We start from the raw sequence: 11863 nt of genomic DNA, 5'->3' as shown, positions 1-11863 counted from the left end.
GTGTCTTGTTTCATTTGATCTAGTTTATGAGGAGAGTTGTCGTGTCTGTTAGGTTTGAAACATGTGTTCAAGTCATCACCAATAGCTTGCCGCCATGTTCTCCAATTTGTGAAGTTTGTTTCTTTCTATTACGCAATGCTCAGCTACTTGTGCTTCCAAGCTACAGCAACTGAATGTTGCCAGAAGTGTTTCTCTGACAATATCATCATAATGTTTTATGGCTGTGATTCCTGCGCATGCATTGTACATACATACATTGATTCGCACGCATGGGTTAGCCGGTGCTTCCCCGTGACAGCCTCCTATCGTCAGCATCACCATGAGACGACGATCATGTCTTCCTCAATTACATCCAACTCTTTCCTGCTGTTCCTCTACTACCAAGTCCTGAGAACATGCACCATCTTTAAAGTTCCAAGGGCGCTTCTTTCTGGTCCAGTCCAGACAATTGTCTAAACTTAGCCCAATCACATCTCATACCACCTGCGTCATTCAACATGTTCTCAAGGTCCGGTCTAGTACACCAGATGACGTCACAATTTGAGTAGCTGGGGTCTAGCATACCAAAGCATACTGTGGTTGTGCGCTTGTATACTAGACCCAGAAAGTCTGTCTACATTCTCTATTCCACTGTCAGCGTCTGTCCAACAGTGTTCCGCCAAACAAATCCTTCCTGTAGTTCACTGCAACAGCGTTGTCGCACCACTTGCTGGCGCTGGCCCCCTACAACCTACATCAATCGCCCACTATATAGCTCCTAGTTTCTTGGTGTTCCGAGTCGCACATTCTGTCTCTCACCATTTTAGATTCACAGTAGCATTGCACAAATACTTCAATGTATTTAAGTTCTGCGCAAAAACTCGGCAACAATCGCTTGCGTACAATATTGTGTTTATTTTATAACAATAGCGAACTGTCTTGCAAAGTGCCGCCAATGATGCAATGGCAGATTAAAAAGCGCCACCGACAGGTACATAATGAAAAGTGGAGCACACACCACGTGACTAAGTACAGCTGTGAAGCAGAGCGTTGACCATCAAGTGCTTTAAAGCGGCTTGAGATGAAAGAACTCAGCATAGTCGCGACAAAACAATAAAATGATTTCTATGTGTGGATGCCAACATGGACGGCGATTGCGGATCAAAACCACCCCATCTAGTGACGATTAGAAAGCTCTGAAACAAATGAAACAAAATTTAGTGGTCAGGCCAAGCACAGAACTGACAAGTAGTTGCACCAGACAGGGGAAGTACCACACGGAGGGTGTTGCGCTTATAACCTGGTCTATGGACGAGGTGGCAGTAGAACGTAGGTTTCTTAACCGAGGGCGTTAAACCAGGGCAACAAGCAGATGGTTCTGTGTAGTAGCAGGTAGTTCAGTTTTGCAATCAACAATCTACGTTTTCTATTGATGAGCAGGGGACACGGATTTCGGCATTTTGAGTTTTTGATTCATTTTGGAATTTTAATTTTGATTTCGGCATTTGAATTTTTGTGCACAATTAGAGGCGTGAAGGCTTCTGCACACACAGCAGTGAAGTGAAAAGTGTTTTGCAAATAACAATGTACGTTTTGTATTAATGAGCAGGGGCCACGTAATTTAAGGGTCACTGTAAGGGGCCACGAACCATGAAAGGTTGGACCACTTGTACAACGGATAGCTTTGGAAAGTCTACATTAAAATTATTACAAGAAAAACACCAATTTTGCAGAAGGTCCAACATAAGGTATGAGAAGCGCAAGGTGCTTTGATGTGTTGTAAAATTTACCCGCTAAGAGATATCACGGCCACCAGACATGTTGTTTAATCTTTACACAATAACTGGTGATTAAATACGAGGCTGTTTGCTGGTGGTGGGTTTGAAGACACAGATACAGTGAGATACTATGGACAGCTACATCCATTCAACAACGATGAGTCGATATACTGAGCTAAGACATGTCTTACTCGTCTCAGCATAATCCACATGATTTCTTACAATCCCTCTGCAGGCTTTCGGTATTTTGGCATCTTGGGCTGTCTTTGAAGCGGCCACAGATGCTTGGGAACGCATCAGCACACACGCTCGGATCTGTGAATATGACAACGAGATCAGCGTAAGATGCCGCGGATATGTTTTTGATAAATAATGTTAAAATACTAGTCGAAGATTTCCTGCAAATAAAAACTAGTCAAGAAACGAAGTAAATAGGATTTCTATGTTATCGAGTCATCAATGTTGGTTCATTACCCAGTGTGGTGGTTGTTCTTCGAGTGGTCGTCATGGTGACACGAGGGGTGGTTGTTGTAGACGGAGGAGGGGTGGACTGCACCGCTGTTCAAATAAACGACGACAACAAATTGTACAATTGCTCAAAGAGTTTACGAGATGTAATAACTGAGTAAATAAAAATGTTTCAATAAGCAATGTCTTGCATCAAAGAGTTGGTGCAAATAACGGAATAGTTTCTGAAGATATTCACCAATCAGCTGACAAATGAACTCACCAAACGGGTTCTTCCCATCGACACATGAGTTACAGGTTCCAGGGCACGACCTCTTCAAAGTGTTCAAGCGTTGGCACAAGTCGCTTCCCTTCCATCTCGAACAGATGTCAAACTGGTCTTTGCATTCATCGATTTCTATGAACAATCATCAACGAAATTAACCTTAAATATAAATTTCTAAAAATCACCTCATTCCCAGCAACTTCTCAATTGAATGACAGGTCATGGCAAGATTGAGGCTGCTTGTGCCGGTGAAATTTCTACCTTTCGAAGCAGTTGTGGCATCAGTCGTTGAGAAAGCCGATTGTATGGTCGTGGTGGTGGCACTACTCTCAGTTGAATCGTCAGAAGATTCTGTTCTTGCTGTGTCAGTTGTTTCTCTTTGAATAAATTAAAGTGATATTAATTATGTTGTCACAATGTAACACTAAAAGAAATCACTTAAATTGTCATAACAGACATTGTTACTAAAATTGACAAAACTGAATTCTTTTGCGTAATCAGAAAAGGAAAATGTCTTTGTTTTGTCAAAATTAGTCAAATGTCCAAATAACACAAAGTGACTTAAAAATAACGAATATCATCGAACATTTTAGCGTTTAAAGCTGAATTAATTTCCAATACTCAGAGATTTAGCAACTTACCGAGAGCATTTTCCACAGGTCAACGCACAAGTGATTTCTAAAGTCTTTTTATAAGCAGGCAGGCCACAGAAAGTTGCAACTTCTGAGCACCGTGGGTTAACATCTTTGCATTCCGCTGTTGAAATATATTAGTCGTGAAGAATAAAATTGAAATTTTTCTCAAAAGAAAAGTTTTGCATTAAAAAAAGCAACATTGCAAACCTTTTAAAGGGACCTCTGTTGTTGAAATCGTTGTCCTGGAAAATTCAAAAGTTTCTTTCACCAAAGTTACATCAATAAATAATAAAACATGCGTCGTGCTCATTCAATAAATTGTTTTAGTATCTGGCATTTTGTTTAATTTTTTCTATTGGAATAGACATCATATTTTTCTCATGCTACTAATAATAATAGCTCCACCTGGTGTTGTCGCCAGGCATTTCTGGTTCGTTGGTTGATGCTGGTTCACTCGTAGATGTTACCAGTGAAGTGGTAGTTGTTGGTGTAGTTGTGGTTGTTGTAGTTGTGGTTGGTGTAGTTGTGGTGGTTGTAGTTGTTGTAGTTGTGGTAGTTGGTTGCGTTACAAAAACTTGAGTCTGCGTGGTGGTAGGTGTTGGACGGATGGTGCTGGGTGGTTGACGGATGGTGCTGGGTGGTTGACGGATGGTGCTGGGTGGTTGACGGATGGTGCTGGGTGGTTGACGGATGGTGCTGGGTGGTTGACGGATGGTGCTGGGTGGTTGGCGAATGGTGCTGGGTGGTTGGCGAATGGTGCTGGGTGGTTGACGGATGGTGCTGGGTGGTTGACGGATGGTGCTGGGTGGTTGACGGATGGTGTTGAATCCAGGTGAAGGTGGTTGCTGTGGTCTTCTTGGTGGTGATGAACATCTGTTGCAAGTTTGCGGACATTTTGACGTCATTGGCTCATATTGCAAGTCGTTGCACACCGGCTGTAGGATGTTGCAGTAATGCAACTCATCAACACAGACACCTGTCGCTGCAAAAGTGGTTCGGATTTCAACATGTTGTCTACGAAACTCTAAAGAGTTGCCGCTATATATAAGATTATATGATTTATTGTAAAGTGTGCTAAGAAGAACCAACTTTGTGGTTTCTTGAGAAGTTTATTTCATTTAATTATTGGTTGAGTTGAGAACTAGTTGCATGTAACTGGACATTTGCTGAGCCAAAAGTGACAAAGCCAAAAAGGTTTAAAACGTGCTCGGAAATAAATAAGGGTCTTAATTGCTGGTAACAACTAGCACGGTTACTAAATCATTGAAGTGAAATGCAATAAACTAAAACTAATTCATGTCTTTTGATCTTTTATAACTATTTCGTGAACTTGACATGTACAAGGCAAAATTTTTTTGACAATACATTTTTTCAGTTGGCGAAGTGGAAAGTTATTCATGAGCATCAAGGTTCAATGCTAACAGCTGTGGTATCTGTGCATCGCTGCTATGAGCACCGAACACCACAACAGTTTGTCCTCATTGAGAAAAGAAATCAAATAAGTCACGAATGCAAAATATTGTCACATTATTAAGGCACAATTTTACCAAATTCAGTAATTTTTTTAACTTTTCAACGACATAAAATTCCTTAAAATTTGTAGAAGGGGTCGTATTTCATAACACACCACCTTGCATGTGGCAAGATGTTACAGCTTTTAAGATAAAGTAAATTCATAAAAAGTAGGAAAAAGGTTAGGGTTAGAGTTGTCCGTTTGGCACTTTTGCTATGGTCAAATACATTGACATTTTTATTACAATGGTCATTTGTTTATGGGCACCGATACGCCACGAAACCTTTGTGCTCCTTCTCTTATAATTATAAGATCGCAAAATTTTGAAAGTTATGCTAAAACTGGCAGGACACAGCAACAGTAATTGCAACAATGTTATATATGGGACATGTAGCGGGTATTGGTTGCTGCTATTTCGTGTGAAGCTGGGATGAAACTTTGTCAACCACAAAGTAAAATGGTACGAGGTGAAGTGCCAATAGAACCAGCGGCACGCTACAGCAATGGAAGTCCCAATTTAAATGCTGCAAAGTGATGTATTCTTATTTCACAACGAAATATTTGGAGTTGGGTTCATTTATTAAGTCTGGTCTGTGTCATAGAAATTTCAGTGTAATATTAATCAATGAACGTATGTGTGATTTCAAAGATGTCTATGTCTTTTACAACGCCATCTTCTATACTTAGTTACAGAATAACCAAAATGACTGACAGCTGTAAATTATAGGGAGCGACATTTCCAGGTGCCGTGGAATCCAAGTTTTGTCTGTGACACCTGAAATTCCACTGAATAGATTCCATGGCACATGGTTCTTGAAAAAGTGCCATCCAACAAGCATGAAATTGTTAGAAACAGATTATTTTCCGTGCATTTTATTTCTTTCACCAAAAATTTCTCGACCCAATTCTAACGCAGGAATTTAGAATCAAATCAAATCAAAAGAAAAAGCACTTCCCTGGTCCAGATTACGACAAATGTTACATAATCATGAGTTAGAACAGATTTTGTGACTCTTCAAATAACTTGATTTATTCATCTTGGATGCATCAGATCATCAATAAATTTCTTTTTCACATCTTAATCTAATATAGTCCTAAATAAATGCTATCTTACGTCAATTGATTTCACTGCAATGTTATTTCCATTATCCCGATTACCTCGCTAAACCGACATTAAACAAAAATAAATTGGTCCGACTGCAAATCAATATTGACAAGTTTCATCCAATCAACCAAATATTGGGGCCACAAATTTTAATAACTTTCTATGATTGGACATTTCATAATTTTACGCTATCTCCAGTGCTTTATTAAAATAAGATCTTATCGGTTGTTGTTTGTTTATTTAACAAAGTTACGACAAGGAGGATGCCCACTAATTACACACCATCTAGTGGCACAGATTTTATAACCAGGAAAGTGACTTGTGTGTGTTATTTATACAATCGTGGTCATTGACGAACTCATATGAACTTTGTTTCATGGTTAGAGGGATAGAGCGCCAACCAGTGTTTGGGGGTTTGGCATAAAAAATACGATCAGACCTGAATTTCCTGTTGCCAGAATTGTGTAAAATTGTTTATGACTAAAAAGTGCACAAAATCACACATATTTGTAATATGCAATAATACAACAGTCATTATAAATAATATGATAAGGATAAATCCTAGCAAACCGATGTTAATATTTTATTGTTTTGTGCAAATACATGAAAGCTACAACAATTTCTTCATTTACCTCGAGCCGAATCAGCACTGAAAAAAAATAAAAGACGTATTAAATCAAATTTATTAAAATATTGCACACAAGAAGTTGTCGGGAATATTTCCTCATTTGTTACTGACCTCTGATTGGGGTCACATAAACCACAAGTGAGTCTGCATTGTTGCCACACAGAGCGGTAGATTGTGTTCTCACACAGACCATCGACCTTTGTGCAGAAATCCAAGTCATCACGGCAAACTAAAGAAATGTCACATTGTTACCAACCGAAATTATTGCTTTGGAAATTAGGCTGTATATAATAAGTTAATAACCACCAATAATTATAATCAACTTAACCCTATATAACTACAATCAATTTTTGTCAATCAATCAATGTCAAACATCAATGTCAATCAATCAATGCATTAATTTGATTTGACTCGAGCCCGAATAAAATGACTCGGTTAGAGAACACTGGTTCCGACAAAGACCAGCCTATTTAAGAGTTGGTTGCTGAAAAGGTCAGTCAGGATATCAACCAGCCATGAAGGGAGCAAATAATCTCACATTTTGCAGAATTAGCAGATGCAGTTTCGTACCTAAATTATTGGCTACATTATTTCCAGGGTTGCGGTTGACAGAGGGAACTTGCACCGGTCTCCTTGTGGTCGTGGTGGTTGTAGGTGGCGGTGTTGTCAGAATAACTGTTACTAGACTTGTGGTCTGGACTGATGTTTGCGGAGATGTCACAAGGTCGTTGTCTGTGACAAAACAATGGTTATCATCTTTCAAAGGTTCCGATGAAAAATGAGGTGGGTCACAGTTTATCTTACCCTCTTTGCATGTGCCGCATGTTTTGGGGCAGAATTGTTGAATGTTGGGCGTGCTGCAGAAAGTTGAAAATCTCGCACATCGCTCAGAGTTCCCGTCAACACAAGATTTCTCTAAACAATTATCATTTATCAGTTTCATAAAAAAATAAGAAAACACTGATAATTAGGAACATATTTGACGTTATTTTCGGTTATCTTTAATGAAGGTGGTCCCACCTGTTGTTGTGGTGGTGGTCGTGGTTAGACACATGTTGCATGTTCTCCTGCAGTAGCGACGAAGATCTTCTGAGTGTTCCGGTTCGTCGCACAAATCTTTCACTCGATTGCACGTGTCGTATTCATCCTCACACACAGCTGCAAGAAATCTTGGTCAACTACTTCTTGATAAAATATTGTTCTAGCACTGAGCGCTTATATAGGGTAACAATCGTGCTTACTTAATGGATATTTAGTCGGAGGCAAGGTGGTAGTTGTGGTGGATACAGTGGTTGATGAGGACTTTGTTGGTGCATCAGCACCAGCATCAACACCAGCATCGTCTCCACATAAATTGCAAGTTTTTCTGCAAAATCTTTGCAATGAGTTGGACAGAGAACCACTTCCACCGCACAGAGATTTGAACCTCTCGCAGCTGTCACCCAGTGAGTCCTCACAAGTTGGCGACACAGAGCTGGTACTTTGGGCAGAAACTGCAGCGGAAACTGTTGTTGCTGCAAATCAAAGATATTTTGAAAATTAAGTATTTTGTGAAATTTCTGTCAATAAAAAACATGTATTGGACAGGTCGAGTATTTATTTCTGCACACACACACACACACATGTATATATATAGGGAGTGGGCCAGGTACTGAAGAATCATTTCTATTTGTTCTGTCCATTCAGGTCATACTGGTAAAGCTTAAATCTCGATATTTTCTGTATCTTGGACAACTGTTGTTGTTAGATTTGAAAGAAATGACTTAATATTGAATAGAAATGTCTTCGCAACCACCACAAATACTTTAGGGTCTAATGCAGAAGTGAATAACTAAATGACGTCACAATTTGGTTGCCAGGGGGGAAGTAAACAAACTATCGTGCAGTTCTTTCACACCAAATCCATGTCAATTAAGAAATAGGCTTAGTCATAGGTTATCAAGGCGTATTTGTTCAGGCAGAATGGTGCTAAATAATTTTTTTTATTTAAGTCCAGAATTTTTGGCTATAGCCAAGGCTAGGCCTAGCCAGTAGGCTACGTTCGATTGTTCGTAGGGTGCCCTCCGCGCCAATGCTGAAGGTCAGTTTGGCATAACGAGCACGCTAGTGACGTCATTCCAACGGCGAATTTTAAAGACACTATGCTCTCTAAAGAAGACAGAGACGGAAGAGCAAAGTTTTCATGGTTGTGACGTCACTTTGCTCCGTGTCGCGCTGACGTCAAATCGAGTTTGCGCTGCTCGGACGGTATAATTCACGCGGAGTGCACCCTGGGTAACTGTAAGGTGTAGGTTGGGTTAGGCCGTTGTACATCAAACACTATCTTACCGAGCTGCTCATCAGGACACGCCACCCTATTGCACTGTTGCTCTTCGAAGTCGGTGCCGAAACACAAATCAGACGGCGCTATCCTCCCATCCGGGTATTCACAAGATCTTTCGCGGGTAATGCGCCCCTCAGACCCGCATGACCTTGAACATGAACTCCATGACTTCCACTCACTGAACCGTGGGACTGTTAATTAAGATGTCGATGTCATTATGATAACATTATTTGGTTATTTCTATTATTTCCACTTGATTTGATTTATTTTACCTTCATTCAAAGGAAAATAACAAGATGGAATTTCCGCGCTCGGCGCGCTGTCGTCATAGCAACAGCCCCGGTTTCCGCATTGTTCCAAAGTACCTCCACCGCACGATACTCTGAAGAAATGAAGTTGCGATTGATAAAATATTTCCTAATGATCTAGCTTAGCTTTATTAACTTAACTTATGTCTATTTTTGTTAGCTAGTTGCGTAAGCCTGTTTTGTGCTTAACAATATGGTTAATTTTCTATTCAATAATAATATATGTCATGCAGTGGTGGCTTTAGGTTTGTGGGGGGGGGGCGAGGAACGGTGCAACTTAACTTAAGAGTGACATATCTATCCTAAGGAGGTCCGGGGGAAATTTTTTCTCCCCAGAAATGTTTAATTTTATGTAAAATTTATCTAAAATGCATAAAATTTTGTTTATCTTTCAAAAAAACAAACTGCCCGAGATTTTTTTGCATTTCTTCTCAGTTTTATTGCTAAATTTATCCTAAATCCTAAATTTTGCTCTATCGCAGCCGAGATCTCTTGGCGTCTTGTTCGCCTCATTCACTCACCCTAATGGCACCACTGACCTCATGGTTCAATATGATTAGATTAGACAAGAACGATAAAATATAAAACATGGTAAATTTTCTGCAAAGAAAATATTTCAAAAAATTACCTTCGACTTAAAACCACAGTACATTGTAGCTCTTGGGCAGAAACTTGATCTGTGGAAAAAATTTAAAATCATCACCGCATCAGCAAACGCACCGCCTAATACGAAATCAGCAAATTAATACACCGCCTAATACGAAACAAGCTCGCATCTGGTCTAAACAAACGCCCAAAATTATTTATTTGCGAAACATTGCAGAGGGGTATGACGTCATTGGGGGGGGGATTTGAAGAAATGTTCAAACGAATAATCCGTTAAAGCTGAAGCGATTTAAAGTGGTTGAGCAAGTAGCCGTGGATGATATTGATGTCGGGATAAAGGCATATTGCTGGAAGGCGTCCAGGCATTGATAACACGCAATCGACCAGGGTTGAATGGCGGGATGTCGCCGCATGATCGCTCTACTCAGTTACGTCATCGCCATTCAAACCTTGAAACATCGGGCTGTCATAATTGTGACGTAATTATCATCAATATCAACTCACAGGGAATCTGTGAAAATCACCGAAAACTGCGTAATAACTTTCGAAAACGACTTGCCTGACATCTACCGACGCTGTAACGAAATAAAACTAACCGCGGAATAAACGGCGACAACGTGCAGGTGCAACTTTTTATATTTATGTAAATCTGCTTTGAGTCGAACAACTGGGTCAAATCGAATTTAAATTAAAGCTTTTCAACAAAGTATCGACAAAGCTACCGAAGCGCTGATATTAAGCAGGAAAGGTTCGAGTTGAACTACACAGGCCGCCATGTAAATAGCTAGAAATTGATCATCGACATAATCTTGCCAAATTGCCTCTTGTCACAACTTGGCACCCGGTGTAAATATAGTCTTTTATAGGCGGGGTTTCCTCGACCGCGGCCTCTCTACATCGCTTGATCGTATCTCGCCGAGGGTCGGCCCCGGGCGTGTTCAACAATTTTCTTAATTATTACAATACGCCTGATATCTATGACGTCATGGTTTGCAACAATAACCGACATATCCGAGTTAATAGTTAGTTCGATATGTTGTTAGTAAATCAGGTGTCACGTGTTAAAAATTAGATCACGTTTCAACGGCTCAATAAAAGTAATCAGTTAATAAAACAAACAGCCGTCATACGTTCTTGCTCTTCGCGGAGTCGAAATGATTTTCTCGAAATGCAAGTTTTGAAAATTTGTGACCTGCTTTCAACTCAGAAACCGGTTTCCCATAAAACGGTCCAAATAAATCGATGTTCAATAGTTTGTATTATTTCTGACTTTCTGAGCTGTTACAGCGCGGTGGGTTGTGTGGCCCAGGTTTGTAACTTTATGATCTATAGCCGAGGCTTATTTTTAAATCTCGCTTTGTCAAACTGAGCACAGCGTTTTGGTCCAATTTTCCAATTTTTAAAATCATGAAATAATTTTATCGTTTTAAAAATCTATTCTTGGATTTTAGATCGGCCATACGCATACCAACACATAAAATTCTTATAAGAAAAAAGACTTTGATGACGTATGTAACGTACTTAAGAAAGTTTTAAACAAACTTGAATCGAATAACCAGAGCAATTCTAAAGCGTCTTCAATGTTGTCGTAAAAATGCGATTTCAAAAAAGTAAAAATTCTTTCGAAATTTGAAATATAAAGGAATAATTTTTTGCAAACAAATAACTTTTCAATCAGTGGATATTCCAACCGGAAACGACATTAGGCGTAATGATTATGACATCATAATATACTCACGTAACAAGACACTGCCGGCGATGCATAAGACGACGTAGAAGAGTTTGCAGGGGGACATTCTTCTGACTTCTGTCTTCTTTCTGGTTGCTGCTTGCGAGAAGATTCGCCAATATAGCGAGCATCGCTGCTGAAGCTGCGATTAAAGTAGTCTCAACTTGACCGCTACGTCATCGCCTGGGGCAATTGCAAGATCAAGTTCGCTCGTGGTTCGTTTTAAGCGGTGTCAAGCACGACAAGGGAGCTATCTCTGCAAATTTCTTTTTTTTCATCTCATTTCCAGCCATTTTGACGTCATAATTTAAGGTGAGTAACCTTCGAGCGCTTCGCCCTGACCCCGATGAAGTTATTTGTTGATTTTTTTAACCTGATAACAAACAAATTACGAAGCCGCAAACCACAGGTTTCTCTGAACTTTTTTCCGCAATTTTTTAGCAAATTATGGAAATGTTGCACTGAGGGGGCCTATTTAAAATGATGAGAATCTCAAAACCGCGCGTCGTTTGTTTTCCGCCGCTTA

At 39.8% G+C, this 11863-nt stretch overlaps 1 protein-coding gene across 1 annotated transcript; it reads right to left on the bottom strand.

Annotated features, from left to right (window-relative positions):
• Positions 1-876: 876 nt before the first annotated feature.
• Positions 877-11497, bottom strand: LOC143465184 (uncharacterized). Its single transcript, XM_076963373.1, has 18 exons — positions 11347-11497; positions 9631-9679; positions 8967-9076; positions 8700-8885; positions 7613-7885; positions 7392-7529; positions 7176-7286; positions 6942-7103; positions 6483-6600; positions 6376-6392; positions 3531-4107; positions 3333-3367; positions 3132-3246; positions 2752-2867; positions 2488-2622; positions 2232-2315; positions 1949-2072; positions 877-1175 (listed from the first exon to the last, which is right to left on the bottom strand). Exons 1-17 carry the CDS (start codon positions 11402-11404, stop codon positions 1954-1956), a joined length of 2403 nt encoding a protein of 800 aa, XP_076819488.1. The 5' UTR covers positions 11405-11497; the 3' UTR covers positions 877-1175; positions 1949-1953.
• Positions 11498-11863: the final 366 nt, after the last annotated feature.

This window comes from Clavelina lepadiformis, chromosome 7 (genome assembly GCF_947623445.1).
Source record: "Clavelina lepadiformis chromosome 7, kaClaLepa1.1, whole genome shotgun sequence".
Taxonomy (NCBI): Eukaryota; Metazoa; Chordata; class Ascidiacea; order Aplousobranchia; family Clavelinidae; genus Clavelina; species Clavelina lepadiformis.
Note: the sequence above shows the minus strand (reverse complement) of the source record. Positions and strands in the feature narration are given on the sequence as shown.